Here is a 20105-nt window from a genome sequence, read left to right as displayed (position 1 = left end):
ATTGGACACATAAGGCATAAAGCATGGATATAATGATAGTAATACAGTGATGATATAGATGAATATAAAACTGAGTACATAAGTGTGAATATATGAATATGATTATGTAAACTGAGTACATAAGTGTGAATATATAAATATGATTGCATAGCTTCTATTTATAGTTGATTTCAAGCATAATATCAATAAGCAAACAGTATAAAATATGGGAAAGACTGTAGCCACTTGCATCAAAGGGCAACACAATTTACTATACAGTCACATTCTTGAGAATTAGAGCTTTCATTTGATATATGACTTGTCCATTTAGGTGCTATGTAAACTACTTTTATTTTCAGATAAATATTTCTACCCCATTATCTCTAGGGGGCAATCATTTTCAACGTGAATGTTTTGAGGCATTATTTTGTATACTTTATTACTGTATTTATTACTGTGCTGTAAGTGATTTTTAAAAATAGATATGGTATGCTGAAAATGTTCCTTCTCCCTGAAAGGTATCAATGAGATAAGTGTCCTGAGATATCTCAACTGTCTCTTTGACTTTAGACTTTGTAAACAGCAAACAAAAATGTGTCAGTGGGCCGCGGTCAGTCATTCTGCATGTCTCATTTTGTTGTAGTTGAAGGGGATAATTGAGGCTTTATGCCATATTCAGATTCATAATATTTGTAAGTTGAGGGTGCTATATTGCTACTGTTGTGTTTGACAACAGTGGGACATGGCTCTTCTGGTGAGTGTTGGTCTTAATGCAATCTTTGATGTGAGGGGGTTAGGAAAGAGGGGACATGAGTAATTCAACAGCTCAGTCTTGTGGAAGTTAGAACAGCTAAAAATCGCTTACAGCACATTTAAGAACAGTTTTACAATATTTCTACTTTATTAGAGTATAAATATTTCTGTTGACATGCACTTTTACCTCACTACATTTTGAAGAGAAAATAATTTTTTGTCATTGACATTTCTCCTGACTCTTTTTTTTACTTAAACTTTAACCTTTACTTTAACTAAACACCGCTTAAAAAACAAAAAACAAACATGAAGAAAAAACAACTGTAAACTGCATGAGTCTCAGCGATAGTGATGTCCGTTTTGTGGAAGAATCGTCCGGATTACTTCCGTATCCTCCATTCCCTGATGGAGGGATTGAGACGATCGATGTAGTAGGGGTTGCTCTTGGGAGCCTGAGACACCTCTGATCTTTGATAAAAGGCCAATGGGAATTGGCGAGTGGTATTTGCATGCCACTCCCCCGGACATAAGGAGGGGACGTGCATACCGCTCATTCAGGTTTTGTGCTGAGGAGCTGAGAATAAGGTCCTGGCCATTTCAGCGGGTAGTTCAGCGTTGTGGCCGGAGGGACACAATGTCTTGTTCCCTCCATCAGGGAACGGAAGCTATGGAAGTAACCAGAACGTTCCCTATCTGTCACTCACTCAACGTTGTGTCGATGTAGTGACACTAGGGGTCCCATAAACAAATTTCACAACTAGCTGAACTGTGTTACGTGGATCGGCGGTGCGAGACGGGCAGACTACTGTGTGCCGCATAGCCAGCGCACCGGACCGGCACTAACCTCCCCTGACTCTAGTATGTGGGTCGAACAGCCCTTTGGGGACGAGTCGACTACCCAAAGAGCCAAGAGCCAGCTCCTTTTATACCTGTATTTCCGGGGAAGTGGCATGCAAATTCCACTCACCAGTTCCCATTGGCCTTTTCTCAAAGATCAGCGGTGTTTGGGGCTCCCAAGAGCGACCCCTAGTGTCACTACATCGACACAGTGTTGAGTGAGTGACAGATGTACTACTAGGGAACTACTGTTCTGAAGAAATATCCTTCCAGGAGCATGCCTTTGAAATTCGAAAAAATACTGTCTAGGTTGCCAGCTCACTAGGTTTTGGAGCTATTGTTTCAGTTCAGAATCTGTGGTCCTTTTTGTCATCAGAAAGTTTATTGATTTTTTATGCAAAAAGACACCAGTGACCAAACCACCCTAGGGATAATGGATAGATTACAAGCATTCGGCTTGGGAACCCAAGACTCCATAAATTTGGTTTGGCGTCCCTGCTGAAGGTATAAGGTGGCTAGCTAGTCTCCTAGCCTGGCCAAGCTGGTTAGGCTTATCTGTTTTGATTTTTTTCTTTCAAAGCTGTTAGCTGACTCTTCAGAATCTTAGTAAAAGAATATGCCATCTGGCTATTGTGTACCTAATGAATACTCAGTATTCGGACATCCAACTCATTGGACATGCTACTTTTTTGCATACTGTGTAGCTGGGAAGTACATGCAGGGCTTGTCTACCAATGATAGAGAATACATAAGTAATTGTTAATATTTTCAGTCATGCAGTTTATCATGATTACCATGATCATAAATCAATATTGTGATTGACTTTTAAAGAGAGAAAAATAGAGGGGGAATGATAGCTATTGATCGAAGTTTATGCACTTTGCTTTATATGCAGGATAGTCCATTGTGCTGTAACAGCTGTGAGTCTTTTCCATTGATCAGATAATGCATCTTATCTAATGCTATATCAAGCATTAAAGAAGAAAAGACAGACTCCTCTGCTTGCATCCATTGAGAGTGCACTCACTTGGTTGAATAGATTTGAGCAGAGTACCTACTTTTATTTCAAAGAACTCCAACCATCTTGTAGATCAAGAAAGTGTTGAGACATTGTTCAGTGCTGAGTGGACAAAAACAAAAACTGTTTATTCACCATATGTTCACTTCACAACTGTTAGTTTGACACTATGGGAAAATGTAAATTTGCATAATATTTTCAAAGTGACATTGAAGCATGACTCTGTACCTTTTTAGAAGAAAGATACTTTCGGTTTTTTATTTTACGGTCCTTGCCATACTCTGTTAAGACCTGGTTAGACCAGCATGTACCACTTTAAGAGTCTGAATGTTCCTTTGTAACCCCCTGAGAAGTTCTCTTGAGGGGTCAATGGGATACAAGGAGTTATATTCCTTTTCTGGTTATATCTGTAAACTTGAGCTTGATAGCTCAAACACCAAGTGTTTCCCATAGAGACAAACTCATTTGATAGTCGGAGTTCTTTGTCTTAGAGGTCTGGTCTTGCGTTATGAATTTGAGACGTGAATGATGATGAAGCCTCTGATGGGCTTTCCATTAGATTATTCCTGCATATGCGATTAAATAATGATATGATTGGATGACAAATGGTGTGTGGGAAGACAAGGTAACCATAATGGCTGTTAAAAAGATAGAGCACTAGAGGGAGGATTCAGAGATGGATTCCACTGGATCTGACTCAAGTTCTTGGCCAGCAGATGTCAAATGGATTTTCTTCACGACCAAGATTTTACATAGCATATTATGTGGGTACAAAAAACATAACCTGTATTTAATGTAGCCTGGATCGCATTTTCTTTTGTGTTGCATAGTTTTGTTCATGGTTTTCAAGTATAAGGGCATGCATCAAACTGACATTATTTTTGTAGCTGATGAAAACAACAAAAGACACAGAAAAGTTGATTTATTTGCTGTCATATTATTTTTATGAGCCTATTATATTTATTGTCCTGTTTATTTCATAATATCAAACATATACAGAGGTGTTTGGGACTCCCAAGCGTCCCAGATAACGCTAAAGTTATCTGGGACGCGAAATCGAAACCTAAAGGTCTGCTGGGGGGACATTTAAATGTTAGGAGTATTTCCTCTAAAACCGACCAGGTGGAAAAACTGCTTACGGACTCGAACTTGGATTTTATTTGTCTATCGGAGACCTGGTTAACAAAGATATCTCCTCAGGCAGCATACTGCATTCCAGGCTATAGCATATTTAGAAGGGATAGGTCTACTGGAAGAGGTGGTGGATTACTTTTCTATGTTAAAGAGCATTTACAATGCCAACAGATAAATGTGCAAGATAAATTGGATGTAGAGATTGAATGTATTGCTTTAACTATAAATGTGTCACCTCAGATGTCATTCATTTTAGCTGGTTTTTATAGACCACCTTCGGCTGATGTTAAATTTTATACATCATTTAAGGAGATTTTAAAAGAATTAAATACTCTTGGTAAAGAAGTGATTGTACTAGGGGATTTCAATGTAAATTGGATAGATAAAAACAGTAGGAAAAGGTTAAAGGAAATAATAGGACTTTATGATTTTGAACAGCTAATAAAGGGACCGACAAGGATAACCAAAACATCTAAAACACAAATCGACCTGGTATTTTCAAATAAATCTGACAGAATAATAAAATCTTTTAATTTTATTACAGGTATATCAGATCATAACTTAGTTCTTATCGCAAGAAAGTTAAACAAAAATAGATTTACATTTAGAACAAATAAGAAAGAGGTTTTTTATAGAATACCCAATAAAGATTTGGCACATTTTGACCAAGAGTTGGAGAAGGTAGACTGGAATATTTTGAACTCTAATGATGAAATAGGCTCATTTTGTGGGAGCTTTTTAGATCTAATCAATAAGGTTAAGGCAAAATTTATTAAAAAATGCGTTAACTTGAATAAAAAGGCACATTTACCCTGGTTGACAAAAGACATTTGGAATTTGATGAGTAGAAGAGATTATTTACTTAAAAAGGCTTTAAAATCGAACATTGATAATGATATGCGTCTATTTAAGGATTATCGGAATAAAGTAGTGAAAGAACTAAGGACTTCGAAAGCAAACTTTTTTATTGATGTGATAACACAAGCTAAAGGAAACAATCACTTAGTCTGGAAGCACATTAATACTATTTCTCGGCAAAAATCGTCTCAAAAATGTTATGAAATTAAAATAAACAATGTTTTAACGCTAAGAAGAATCAAAGGTAGCTAGTGCTTTTAATAGTTTTTTCAAAGATTCAGTTAATGATTTGGTTGTTGTTTTTGGTAACAGAACAAGGGAAATTAAATATGTAGATTCAACTAAACCAGTGTTTCACTTAAGTGAGGTCTCGGAGCAAGAAGTCCTTAAAATTTTACAAGGACTTAAAATTTCAAAGTCACAGGATGGTTATGGTTTAGATTCGTGTATGGTTAGAAGGAATGCTGCCACCCTATGTCGACCTACTACTCAACTAATCAATCGATCCATCAGAGAAGCGGTCTTCCCGACTGTCTAAAAAAGGCAGTGGTTACACCTTTGCATAAGGGAGGAGATAAAGCTGAGCTGGCCAACTATAGACCAGTGAGTATCCTACCTGTAATATCTAAGGTTGTCGAGAAAGTAGTGGCCATGCAACTGATGGATCATTTGAATTATGGAGAGCACCCCCTGAATCCTCTTCAGTTCGGTTTTAGAAAACACCATTCAACTGAAACGGCACTTTGTTATTTTGTTGAACAACTCAAAGCCATGTTGGATAAAGGGGGGGTGGTGGGTGCCATATTTTTAGATCTGAAAAGAGCATTCGACACGGTAAACCATAACATCCTGTTATCTAAATTGTCCGCTCACAGTATTTCTGACGAGACATTACGATGGTTTAAATCTTATTTAGAGAATAGGATGCACTGCACTAGAATTAAGAGCACTATGTCTTTGTTTTTAGACTGCTCAGTTGGGGTGCCACAAGGCTCCATTTTGGGCCCTCTCTTATTCAGTGTTTATATAAATGATCTTCCAGCTATTTGTCCTGAAGTTCACGTACAAATGTACGCCGATGACGCCGTGATATATGTCCATGCAAAACTAAGACAGAAAGCAGCAGCTGTGCTCCAGGGAGCGATGGAAAAAATTTCAGATTGGATGGTACAATCATGCTTGACACTAAATTTTAGCAAAACTGTCAGCACGTTTTTTACAATAAGGAATACTTCTCACTCTGCTCGGAAATTATTGTAAAAGGAACAAGAATTCACGAAGCAGAGTCTGTCAAGTATTTAGGCGTATTGTTCGACAGGACACTGTCATTTAAAAAGCATGTTTCAAAACTGATAAAAACTGTAAAATTTAATTTATCGCAGTTCAGATATATTCAGCCGCAAATGAGCACAGATGCAGCCAAGCTTTATTTGCATGCGATGATATTATCACATTTTACATATTGCATCACTAATTGGTCTTTATCAACAAACTCTGCGTTACAGCCGCTTCAAAGCTTGTACAAACAGGCACTCAAAATTTTAGATAAAAAACGGTTTCATACCATTACTGTAACATTGTGAAGAAATACAGATTATTAACGTTTGAAAATTTTGTTTTGTTTTCAAATGTTAATTTAGTATATAAAATTTTTCATGATTTGGCACCACAGCCCCTGAGTATGTTTGTGAAATCGTGTGAAGAGGTAGGACTTAGAACAACGTGAGCCTCCCACAGAGGAGACTGTTATGTCAACTTTAGGTCCTCTGCTTTTGGACAGAATTGCTTTTCTGTGAAAGCTGCAGGGATGTGGAACTCGTTGCCTTTAACTATGCGAGAGAGTAGCACCTTGCAACAGTTTAAACTTAACCTGAAGAAATGGTTGAAAGACGGTCAGATTTGTGATCATTAGCACAAAACTGGTTAATTGGGGTTTGGCTAAAAATATAAGAAGGTAAATTCAAAAGGGAACTGTAAATAGTTGTAAATACTACTGGTAGTGCAATTGCATGTTTTTGTGAGATGATCCTTTTGCAGGTGTTTTATTTGTATTTTGTATTGTGAAAGGATTCATCATTGGGAATGCTCATTGTCCACTGTATTAACCTGCTGTCACCTTGCCTCTGTCCAGGGACTACAGATGAAAATTAGCTTCTAGCTATTTCTGGTTTGTGCAACACATTTGTTGTGCAATGTCCCTGTTAAATAAACAAATAAATAAATAAAAAAAAATACAGTATTAGACAGGTGGAAACTTTGTCTATAATTTGTCCAGAAGTCTTGGAGGTTCAGGCTTTAAATCCCTTCAGGTGCTTGCACTTATATTTACAGTGCAATGCCATAAGCATATGTAAGACCATGGGTGGCTCCTCATTACTGTGGGAAGGTCAATGTAGCTAGTATTTCTAAAAATTATAAAAATAACAATAATAAATTATTGAATTTATTATGAGAAAATAGTAGCCTAAACACATTTAGAAACTTTGGCTAACACTGCCACAGTTGTAATAAAAATGAGGTCTAACAGATTATTTAATATGAAATGATTTCATTTTGTCAAAATATCACAGTTACAGTTACTACTGTAAAATTGTGATAAATGTATGTACTGGGGATTATGTTTAATTTGAAAAAACGTTATTTATATTCTAATAACCTCAACAAAAAGAAATTAAATTCAATTAGAGTATAAAACAGGAATATCAAAGTAAACATTTTGCAATTTCAAACTTTCTATAGTAAAAATGTATTTGCAAATGTTTGTGTGCAAATACATACAACAATGACCAAAAGATGCTGCAGAGCTCCACTTATTGATGCCCTGTGTGTGTGTGTGTGTGTGTGTGTGTGTGTGTGTGTGTGTTTGTGTTTGTGTGTGTGAGTGTGTGTGTGTGTGTGTGTGTGTGTGTGTGTGTTTGTATGTGTGTGTGTGTGTGTGTGTGTGTGTGTGTGTGTGTGTGTGTGTGTTTGTATGTGTGTGTGTTTGTGAGTGTGTGTGTGTGTGTGTGTGTGTGTGTGTGTGTGTGTGTGTGTGTGTGTGTTTGTATATGTGTGTGTGTGTGTGTGTGTGTGTGTGTGTGTTTGTGAGTGTGTGTGTATTCTGCATTGTGAGTGTGTGTTCGTCTCAACCCTTAATTTGGATGCACATAATAAAGATGCACACTCTGTCATGGGGACACTCTTCTCTCGAACTTAATGCAGCTAGATTATAACATGATGGCTCGCAATTTATTGAATCATAATAAATGTCACTGTGCATTTCTTATCATGAAAACAATTGGTAAGACGCAGCTTTATTTGAGTTAAAGATGGATTGAAGTGAACAGAAAGTTGAGAAAGTGTAGTCCCCATTATACACTGCAACAAAATACATTTTTGATTTGTTTTGGCTTGTTTTCCAATATAAATATCTAAAACTCCTTTAAAACAACATACATTTACTTTAGCAGCTCTACTACAGAAGAAATAATTGTTATCTGAGAGTGTTGAATATAATATTAAAAATATAAATATTTTAAAATATCTAAATATCCTTTAAAAAAAGATGCATTCACTTGAAAAGCAGCATATAAGATATTTAGACTTGCTTTTAGAGAATAGATCTTGAATATAAGTATATGTTTGTCTTTACTGCACTCGCAGAAGTATAACCAAGTGAAAAAATACACTTATATTTAATATACATTGTCTTAAAGCAAGTCTAAATATCTTATATGTTGCTTCTTAAGTAAATGTGTCTTGTTTTAAGGATTTTTTGACCATTTTAAATGTAAAACAAGACAAAAATACTTGATAACAATAGGAATTTTGCAGTGAATTTCTTTACTGAATTAAACTTATAAAAAGTAATTTCCCTTTTAATTCAGTGAATGTCATTTAGAGGTATTTTTAAAAGATGATTTGGTCCTCTTTATTGTTATACATAGTTAGTATAGTCACCGAATAGTCGAATAATCGTTCAAATAATCATTAGGTTAATCGCTTATCAAAATAATCATTAGTTGCAGCCCTTGTCTCATTGTCTAACCAGTTCATTCTTGTGTGTGTGTGTGTGTGTGTGTGTGTGTGTGTGTGTGTGTGTGTGTGTGTGTGTGTGTGTGTGTGTGTGTGTGTGTTTCCTCCTTTTTCATTGTTACACGCAAGTAATACACTTGTTTTTCCCAGAGGGTTTAAACCAGGGGTTGGCAACTATTTTGGTTAAGGGGCCACATCAGGCTTTAAGTAGTGTATGGGGGGGCCCCATTGTATTCCTTTTGAGCTACAATGCTATGCTTTGATTTGGTTTTTGTAACTTTTAAGCCCAGAAATAGTTTTCTGAAGTGTATCTGTGACTAATGGGACTATTCTGCAATTGCCTAAAGTATTGTATTTGCTCTACAAAGATAGATACTTTTATAGCTGGCATTAAAAAACTCAATAAAGGCGGAGATTATAAATTTATTTTACCATCTCTACATCAGGCGTCCGTATTAATAAATAAAACATTTAAATGTATTGAACATTTAATGTTTGGGCAAAGTGGGCATTACACGTTTACATGCTAAAAGAGTCATGATGCGAGACTCCTCGATGGTTTGACTTTCAGCACACAACTGCATGAATATGATAAATGATTACTGCAAGAGTTAGATTATCATACAGATGCAAAGGGACTTCAACGTTTCTAAATTGCACAAATAAAAAATGCATATACATATTTGTCTCTGGCAATATGTCGAATAATTTGTAAATGATACCGAGATCTACTGTTATATTTAATTTAATCACTGAGAAGTTTACCTGTAAAATTAGTAGCACCAAACATCACAAGCAGCCTGAAGAATGGACACAGAGTATCCATATAACACTTTTCCTTGAGCAGAATATTGCACTAGAGATCGCTACATTTTAAGCAAAAGGGGGAAAGCGAGAGACAGAAATAGCGCACTCGCATGCATGGTTGCCATATTGCACAAAATAAGTATAACATTAGGCAGAATATTTCCAATTTGCGCAAGTAAATCTCAAACTGGGGGTGTTGCGTCTCTTATCTGGCAACACTGAGCATGTTAAATGCTTGTGGAGACGCGTTAGGTCCCAATGCAAGTTAACTGAAACATCCAATGAAAAATAAAAATGCTTTTGAGATAAATGGGCCGCGGGCCACATTAAACCATGTGGAGGGCCTGATCCAGCCCACGGGCCGTATGTTGCCCATGTCTGGTTTAAACCCTTTAGCTGTCACTCATGATATGAACATAATTTATGGTTTAAATTCTACATAAAAGATAATATTTATACATCTGTGACCCAAGTAATGTATAATAAAAACTTAAGTGAAAGCCAGTAACTGTAATATGATTTCAAGAATGTAAAATGTAATGCGTCACACTAATGTTTGACTAAAAATTTATTAGATTACAGTAGCTATGCTGTCATCAAATTACATTCAACAATGGCCACAAGGGGCACTACAGTGGGTATATGCATAAACACTTCCTCAAGGGTTTTCTACTGTCATGGATAGGCCAACTATGCACAAGTACCTATGGGTGAACTACCCCTCACAGTCTTGATTTAATTCATTTTAATGTTCACATAAATTAACTCTTTACTTTACACATTCCTGGTCTTATTATAAACAGTTAATCTGTGCATATTATAAAAAAAATAAAAAAATGAAAATATTTTTGGCTGACATCACTAAGCACTCTTTATTTTTTAACCCCTTCCCTCCAACCACCACATAGAAACCACTTTTCAAAATCCAATTGATTCTCAATGGATAGAACATTTAACTTGGAATTACAAATTCAGAGTACAAAAGTAAAATGGGTTCCAAATGCTGTTTCAAATTAAATATAGCATCTTCTTAGTCTGTAATCAGGACTCATGTGCAATAAGGGTTCACCTTGGCACAGAGTGTGATGGTAATGGGGTTGTTAGATTCTTCCTCACATTCATCTTTCTGACTGGGCTCGACTCTGCTCACTTACTGAGAGACTGAGTCAGTTTTTGCAATTAGTCACACAATTAGTAGCTTGTCCTCTCGCTCTCTCTCTCTCTTTCTTTATCTCTCTCTCAGCCTGACTGTGGCTCTATTCATCATCTCTCTTACACACACACGCACACCTATGGAGACACTCCTACACACTTGCTTTCTAACTCCAAACATTACACCTACGACATGCTTCAGTTGTAGGGTTTGCTCTGGTGATAGTTTAAAGCAATCGACAGTTATTGTTGATGGCAAATATTGATGTATTGATGTTGAAGTTGATAGCAAATATTTTTGTTGTCGAATGGTCGTCTGATTTCTTTGGATGCAACATGAAATCAAATAGAAATTGAATGACGCACAAGAGCGCCGCAGGGGCATTAGTATCAAATTTTTCCCAATTTTGATGGTTGATGTGAACATTAACTGAAGCCAGTATATTCCCAAAATACAAATCCTTTAAAACAAGGTACATTTATCAGAGAATCTTGCTGCAGTCCAAAAAATACACTTAAGTTGTGCGTGGATCGCGGAGAGTAGCATGAGCCTCCACATGCTGTGAGTCTCCACGATGTCATGCACTACGAGCCACATGATAAGATGCGTGGATTGACTGTCTCAGAAGTGGAGGCAACTGAGATTTGTCCTCCGCCACCCGGAGTGAGGGGAGTAACCGCGCCACCACGAGGACCTACTAAGTAGTGGGAATTGAGCATTCCAAATTGGAAGAAAAGGGGATTTAAAAAAAAGCACATTTAATAAAAACTTTTAACTTGAGGCACAAGCTGAATTGTTGATTATGAGCTAATAATCATTCGCCTGAATAGTCGATTAAACGTTTCAATAATTGTTAGATTATTCGATTATTAAAATAATTGTCAGTTGCATCTGTATTAGACTACAACAATAAAATAAAACATGCATGATGGATATACTGTATTAATAATAATTATTATAATAATGACAATATTATTGTTGATAAAGTGGGAAACATATCCAAACGGAGACTTGTTTGAGATTTTGCCGTTTATCAATACACCTGATATTAATGAACGGATAACTGATTAAACAGGCCGATTAGTGTGTGAATATCAGTGAAAGTACTTTAAAGTTTCAAGTCACTAACAATCCAAATTGAGTTGAAGTTTCTGAAGAAAGGGAATTATGAAGAATCATAATTCCCAGTACAACTATTATGCTGACATCATCACCAGGCAGCCAGCAGTTCGATTTTGAATGCTGAACTTTCAATCCATGTAAAGGGGCAAATAATATACAAATTACACCAAATGTAATCCCTAGAGGTTGCCAAGTCGCTGTAAGTCAATAGGAGATTTACATAATTTAAGTATAAAACCGTATGAAATCGGTTTACATAAGAGTCTTTAAATATGTTTCAAATGCTACTCCATTGTTGGGATGTTTATAGCCGCTGAAATAAAGTCTGTACATTAAACAATACGTTGGCCATTCCTTATTTTGCAGAAAAGTTTGTAAAAGAAGAAGAAAAAGACAAACGAAGAATTTCAATACAGTGCTGTCTTGCAAGTTTTGCAAAATGTAAGTTAAATTGTCGTTTGATCAGTTTTGATGGATGGCATACGCTTCAGTTATCATCACTGCAAGCTACTGAGTATTGTGGTTAAAAGAAGGTGTGTAAAAATTGAGCAGTGCTGACAGAGTGTGATGAGGCATCTAATGTTTCTGCCATAAATCCAGCAGAACTGCCGTCTTTCCCTCACTGCAGAATGATGAGGACACCACAACACCCATTTATATCAGCACCTCCTGTACTAGCACAGCCTTACAGTGCCTCGTCTCTCTCACTTTCTTTTGGAATTTCGATTAAGTAAAAGCATCCTGTGAAAGGCGTGTATCAGCTTATGCCACTGTTCTAGTGTTTATAATATAGTGAGTTGCCTGACCATCTACTATCTATATAGTCAGCTACATTCTAAGATTGAATCCTAACCTAAATGGAACCTAAAAAGTCGGAATGTGTTGGGAGCACACCTGTCATGTCTAAAAATGTAGCCAAGGTGGTTTTTAGAGCAACGATCTAAGGAGAAAGCGATTCCTATCTGATGGAGTATGGAACTGATAGGGAAGCTGCATCATTCTCCGTTTTATGAAGTTTTTTTTTTTTGGCATGGTGCCGGAACACCTGCTGTGATTGATTGTAGTGTGGCATATGAGACAGGCAGAGCGAATCAGTTGGTGTGAATTTGAGGAAATTGCACTGTCACAGACACCCTCCTCTGACCGTAATTCTAAATCTGAGGAACCTCAGCCCACTCACGATCTTGAGAATTCCACCTGTTCCTGCTGAAAGCGGCTATTTTCTGCTTTTACCGCAGTCTTTCATACACTTCGTTTTTTTTCCTTTCTTTACTTCCTTCTCAATTAAAAGGATAGTTCATCCTAAATGAAAATTCTGTCATTATTTACTCACCATTATGTTGTTCCAAACCCATATAACTTTATATCTTCCACAAAACACAGAAGGAGATATAGGGCCGAATGTTCAGTCTCAGTCACTATTCACTTCCATTTTATGGAAAAAGAGCATTGTCAACATTCTATAGAATTTCTCCTTTTGTGTACCATGGAAGAAATTAGTCATTCGGGTTTGTAAAGAACCAAGGGTGAAGATTTTATTTTGCTGTCTCTCCATCTCTTTCTCTTTTCAATTCATCTTCCGTTCATTCCTTGCTCATGCCTGTTCTCCCTTCTTCTGTTTGCTCTCTGTTTCATATGCCCAATGGTGCAAACAAGACATTTGCGTTCACATCTGAGCTGAGTTATGTTTCATGCATTAGCAGCCTTCATGAATATACATGAGCAAATTTGCTGTTTTGGAACACTGCGTTGCAAATATCATCTCTCAAATAGCCAGGGCACAAGATCACAAAATATAGCAATTATCACATGTAAATGTTACACGGGGGCTGGGGGTGGGGGGGGTGGGGGGGGGGATGATGATAATAAAGGAATAAACAACAAGAAGTTGTGCGTCGATTTGACCATGGGAAAGGGGTGTTTTTATAGGGATAGTTCACTGAAAAATGAAAATGATGTTATAATTTACTCAGAAGAAAGAAAATCAAGAGTTTGGTACAACATGAATGTGAGCAAATGATAGCATGATTTTCATTTTTTTGTGAACTTTTCCTTTAAGCACAACACAAACGAGTGCATTAAACACCCTTAACAGTGATAACCTCAGTTTAACGCACAGACTTCAGTCATTTATAGCTTTGTTTATTAAAAGGTAGGCCAACAGAAATTTTATATAAAGTCCCCGTTGTTAAATCAATTGTGAAATGTATTATTAATAATAATCAAATCAACAATTCCTCCACAAAGTCAAGTTGATGCATTAATACAGTATGTGCAGACAAAGGTGTGCATTTATCGACTATTGTAAAATGGCTTTGAATGTTTAATTAGAATTTAGAGTTGGAGCTATCAGTTTTATAAATCTCATTTTGTTATGAATAATTGGCATTGGAGCAGGGTGATTTAAGAGTGACAGATCGAGTTGGTGAGTAATAATTAGTCATGTTTCTGTAGCTTTAGATTAGACTTGCATTCAGAAGGAGTTTTGGACCTTTCTTCCTTACAGAACTGCTGCAGCTCAGCCATATTCTTAGGATATCTGGTGTGAATGGCTCTCTTTAAGTCATTCCACAGCATCTCTATTAGGTTAAGATCTGGGCTCTGAGTGTGTCACTCCAAAAGGTCATTTTAGCTGGATGGCCACTTCTAGGGAGAGTAGCCACAGTCCTAAATCCTTTCCTTTTATTCACCATTTGTCTAACTGTGGACAAATGAATATCTAAGCTCTTCAAGATAACTTTGTAAAACTTTCCAGCTTTATTCAAAGCAACAATTCTTGATCATAGGTCTTCAGAGGAGATCTCTTTTTTTATGAGGCATGGTCCACGTCAGCAGATGCTTCTTGTGAATAGCAAACTCAAAATGTTTGAGTGCTTCTTATAAGTCAGAGTAGTTCTAACCCACACCTCCAATCTCGTTTCATTAATTGGATGCCAGGTTTGCCAACTCCTGACTCTAATTAGGTTTTGTTGACATAATTTGCTTAGGGGTTCACATACTTTTTCCAACCTACACTGTGAATGTTTGATTGATTGTTTCTTCTTTATTGTAACTTAGATTAAGTCTAAACTAGATTTGAAGAAAAATGTATAAATAAATTGATTCCATTCTAAATGTTTTAATTATCACATCGGCCGGTAAATGTTCCTGTTTGGCTGATTTGGCTGATTTGTTTCTTGAGGGCGCTGAGAATCAGCTGCTTGCATGTGAAGACACTGAGACATGTAAGCGACCATTCACGGTTTGTTGTGATGTTACCTGCCATCGTGTTACTACAATAGTAGACACGGTGTGCAACACAGTGTCATTTAAACGGTCCGCATATCAGAGCCGTGACACACGCGTTTGAGCCTTTTCATTCTCCCTCTCCTCAACAGCTCCCTGTAACTTTTAACTGTCTTGTCTAATGATAAAAAGGCAAATATCAATGAGACTAATATCATATAATATCATTAGCATAGTCTGCTAATATGCACATATCTGTTTAAACAGATGTAATAAACAAACCTCACACAACTTGAGCAGATCCAGCATCCTGTGGTGCGCTCATAAATCTTCCTCTGAAGCACATATTCTAACAGTCTCTCCTCAACTGTTCCCTGTAACTTTTAACATACTTTTCTAATGATAAAATGCAAATATCAATAAAACTTCTATTATATACTGTTTGCAAATATGCACATATCTCGTTCAAACAGATGTAATTCATGAACCTCATGAAAATCCAGTGCTCATCTAATATCTTCCTCTGAAGCGTGTATTCCATCAACCAGAATCAAAACTTCAGGATCAGATCTAAAGTTACTCTGATTTACAAATCATGACAGTCAGTCAATGACAATCCAAGCAGGCGATCCAGGCCTTGTAAACTGTCAGGAGATTGCTGCTCATGCTGGATCCGCACGAGCACGTGAGTGCAACTGCAAAGTAAAGGCGCTTCATGTGTATGAGTAAATGTCTCATTCACTATGTATTGTATGTACAATTGCTTTGATTCAGTGTTTTTTGAGATTGTTAATGCACACATGTCATCCATGGTTGCTGGACTACTGTGTGTACTGTTATTTCCTTCCTCCTAATATATTAACAATTTTGAGTAAATATAGTGCTAAATAAGAGAATAAGAGTTTATGAAATGTATTTTTTTAGCAATTTAACGTTTTTGTTATTTACTATATTAAATTGTGTGATATATTGGCATGGTATTGGCCTATCGGCCATCCTGTTCTCTGGATATCGGCCATTAAAAACCCCATATCGGTCGATCACTAGTCCACAATATATTATTATATTATGCCACAAAATAAACCCCTTTGGGGTGATCAGATTGTCACCCTGAAGGGGTTTAATTTGTGATAATGACCATCTAACTGTACATTATCCTGATTAATACACGGCTACCTACAAAATAATTGCAAATCAAATATTTATGTTATAATGTGAGAAGAAAGAGATTGCGGAGTCTCTAGAAACAGATGAATTCCACCTCCAGTTTGTGTTGGAGTTCTGCTGGTGTTTGTTTTTCAAAGATGGCCATATGTCTGCTCATTATGCCACTTATTACATGACTACTTGCCAAATACGTAATTAATGGACATGAAAGGTTGATTTAAGTTGAAATTATTTTATGATATATACTTGATGCGATACAATGTTATGATATGATGTGATACGGTGCATGTTAATATAATGATGACAAAATGATGAAAATGCACCACTTCACAAATTAAATCCATTACTGAATTCATAATGTTCACACTTTTTTCCTTTAGTCTCATGGCCTCCAGACGATACTACTTTGAGATTCTTCACAAACAAGACGAAAAAGGCTCGGATCACGTTGAAGTCGGGGTGAGTCTGAAATAAGTTTAAACTCTAGCATGAAACTTCAGCATCTATAGCCTGTGAATATGATATTGCATTTTACAACGTTTTGTTTATTCCATCTAAACCTGCACAATCCTGAATCCTTTACAATCCATTATCTGCACTGGATAGAACAGCCGTGTACTTTAATTTAAATGTTAAACCAGGTGTTTCAGTTCATGAGCAATTCTGAGGATGGATATTAGATGGTAAAGAAAATAAATAAATGTTTTGATTATATCTTTTCTCACTCACAGAGCTTTGCTAACACTCCATTCAATTAGCCTGAGATGCACCTGAATAGCGCTGAAAGCCCCTGTATGGGTTTTTAAAGATTCTCAGACTGACAAGCATTTAGACCTGATCTTTTCATGAGTCCGTTCATCTGTCTGGCTGTAGAAATTTCTGTCAGTTTTGATAAGATGTTTTAAAAATCCCAACACCTCCTTATGTCTGACATCATGGAGATACTTTTAAACTGTCATTATACCCTCAACTTAAAGGGTTACAGATGGCATTTGGTGTCATTAACGTCAGATCTGCTGCACCATATTTTAATTTAAGGAAGGTTGCTCTTCCCAGAATGCTGAAGCACTTTGTATTTCTTATCCACTTCTGTTCCTTATTTCCCACTTCAAGTATATTTATAGTCAAACATAAACACATGGCAGGGTACCAATTAACATGAAGAGTACATACTGCACTGTTGATGGTCATGTTCTTTTTAAGTCAGTACGCCAGAATTGATGTGTACTGTACTTTTGTATTGAGACATTATTTTCATGACAAAAACTGTGGAATAAGATATGATATGATATTATATTATATCATTATGTAAAATTATATGCTATATTAGGTAATGGTATGATATGATATGGGATGTTACGAGATATGATGTGATACAAAACAATACAATATGTTATGACATGATAATGTAGGTCAAGTTGCAATATATTATACAAATCTAAACAATATGTTCTGTTATATTATTTGTTAGTAAACAATACAATTTTATTATACAATGATGAGCCAAAATATTATGATCACTCACAGGTCAAGCAAATAATGTTGATAATTTCCTAACACGACCACATGTCAAGGTCTGGATAGATTAGAAGGTAAGGGAACAATCAGTTTTTGTAGTCAACATGTTAAATGCAGGAGTAAAACCTCTGGACACTCTTGGAGTAAAGACCCACTCCCAAGAGTGACTTTGTCAAGAGACAAATTGTTATGGCCAGAAGACTGGGTCAGAGCATCTCTGAAATGGCAAGGCTTGTGGGGTGCTTCCGGTCAGCAGTGGTGACTACCTACCAACAGTGGTCAGAGGAGGGACAAACCAAAAACAAGCGAAAGGGTGTTGGGTGCCCAATTCTCATCAATGTTTGAAGGCGAAGAAGGCTATCCCATCTGGTCACAGTATGGCACAAGTCACTGAAAATGTTAGTAAAACTTTATTTTTATGGTCCCAAGTAGGTATTTAACTGACTATAAGTGACTTATCAACTGGATTGCTATAGCTAGTGAACAGTGTTTCAACAAACATTCAGTAGACTATCAGTAGCCTGTATAACAGTGGCAAAATAACAGCCTATCGACTGACTTGCTATAGCTAATAAACAGTGTTTCAACAAACATTCAGTAGACTATCAGTAGCCTGTATATAGATCTCTATTAATGACCTTCTTACATTATTGTTGAGAACATCAGTTCATTAAAAGGTAATTACTAAAGATATATTACAGGCTACTGAAAGTCTACTGAATGTTTGTTGAAACACTGTTTACTAGCTATAGCAAGTCAGTCAATAAGCTGTTATGTTGCTGTTGTTTTACAGGCTGTTGATAGTCTACTGAATGTTTGTTGAAACACTGTTTACTAGCTATACCAAGTCAGTTGATAAGTCACTTATAGTCAGTTAAATATCTACTTGGGACCATCAAAATAGTGTCACCAAAATTTTAATGATGGTTATGGGAGAATTGTGTCACAACACACAGCGCATCGCACCATGCTGCATATGAGGCTGCATAGCCGCAGGCCCGTCACAGTGCCCATGATGACCCCTGTCCACCATTGAAAGTGGCTACAATGGGCAAGTAAGAGTCTGAACTGGACCTTGGAGCAGTGGAAGAAGGTTGCGTGGTCCAATGAGTCCCGTTTTCTTTTATATCACGTCGACAGCCATGTACGTGTGTGCCGTTTACCTGGGGAAGTGATGGCACCATGATGAACTGTGGGAAGATGACAAGCTGGTGGATGCTCTGGGCAATGTTCTGCTGGGAAACCCTGGGTCCGGTCATTTGTGTGGATGTAAATTTGACATGTGCCAATAACCATAGCATTGTTGTAGACCAGGTACACCCTTCATGGCAATGGTATTCCCTGATGGCAATGGCCTCTTTCAGCAGGATAATGCACCCTGCCACAGTGCACACATTGTTAAGGAATGATTTGAGGAACATGATGAATAGTTCAAGGTGTTGCCCTGGCTTCCAAATTCCTCAGATCTCAATTACAGGACTTATAGGATCTGCTGCTAATGTCTTGGTGCTAGATACCACATGACACCATCAGGGGTCTTGTAGAGTCCATTCCTCAGCAGGTCAGTGCTGTTTTGACGGCATGCGTTGGACCAACAGCATATTAGGCAGGTGGTCATAATGTTTTGGATCATCAGTGTTTGATATATGATACAAAACAATGTAAGTAATATTATATGGAGCAAAATATGGAAACAATGTGAAATGAAATGATTAGATATGTAGCGATATATGATTTGAATCAATTTGATTTGGTTAACATTTTTCAAGATTAATACTTTAATGAATGAATCATTATACATACAGTGAAACCTTGTTTTATTGGAACAATAAATATACTGTATTATAGTAATGAGATTCAGTATATCAATATATTACTCATATAATACTATTTTGTCAATAAATATAATTTTTAGTTAGTCTGGATGTTGGGTGGAATGCACAACCCCTCAGCAAATGTGGGTAAACCTTAAGCCTTTTTCACTTTTTGTGTCTTTCCTGTGCTTTAGCAGAATAAAAACATTAAACAACTTAAAGTGCACTCTCTCCAATGCTAACCTCTTACACTGTCGCCAACTGATGTATTTGTTACATACATTCTAATCCTGATTGCACAGCACCACAGTGGAAAAAGAAACCGTAACCGTGCTAGCTTGGCTGGATCCAGGGGTGCCATCACATGTGTCAAATTAGTAGTGCAAAATTTTCATGCCAAGGCATACATACTGCTAAAAGCATGTTTTTTTAAATTGTGTTGATTTCTCTAAATTTGTATATACTGTATGTGATCAGGGCTGCCTGCAGGATTTCATCTCTGAGTACGCACAAAAACATGACCATGTAAAGAAGTTTTACCCTTATTGTCTAGGGGCATACACCCCTGAGAGAATTGGTTTGCAAAAACAAAATCAAAGCATTCCATTCTGGTGACTTTGAGAAAAGGATTTTGATATTTTCTTCAGTATGTGTATTAACGTTCATGTAACTATTTGCTACACAGCATTTCTAAAAGAGGTGTTCA

The 20105-nt window shown here is 36.8% G+C and overlaps 1 protein-coding gene across 1 annotated transcript in view; it reads left to right on the top strand.

The window, feature by feature from the left end:
• Positions 1-20105, top strand: part of LOC127638538 (N-acetyl-beta-glucosaminyl-glycoprotein 4-beta-N-acetylgalactosaminyltransferase 1-like) — a 225042-nt gene that overhangs the window by 165003 nt on the left and 39934 nt on the right. The window contains exon 8 of the mRNA XM_052120103.1: positions 16448-16526. Within this exon, the coding sequence (XP_051976063.1) occupies positions 16448-16526 (79 nt within the window). The remainder of the gene's footprint in view (positions 1-16447; positions 16527-20105) is intronic.

The sequence above is a fragment of the Xyrauchen texanus genome, chromosome 46 (genome assembly GCF_025860055.1).
Source record: "Xyrauchen texanus isolate HMW12.3.18 chromosome 46, RBS_HiC_50CHRs, whole genome shotgun sequence".
In the NCBI taxonomy this organism is placed as follows: Eukaryota; Metazoa; Chordata; class Actinopteri; order Cypriniformes; family Catostomidae; genus Xyrauchen; species Xyrauchen texanus.
The sequence above is the reverse complement of the archived record's forward strand: the minus strand, read 5'-3'. Positions and strand labels throughout refer to the sequence as shown.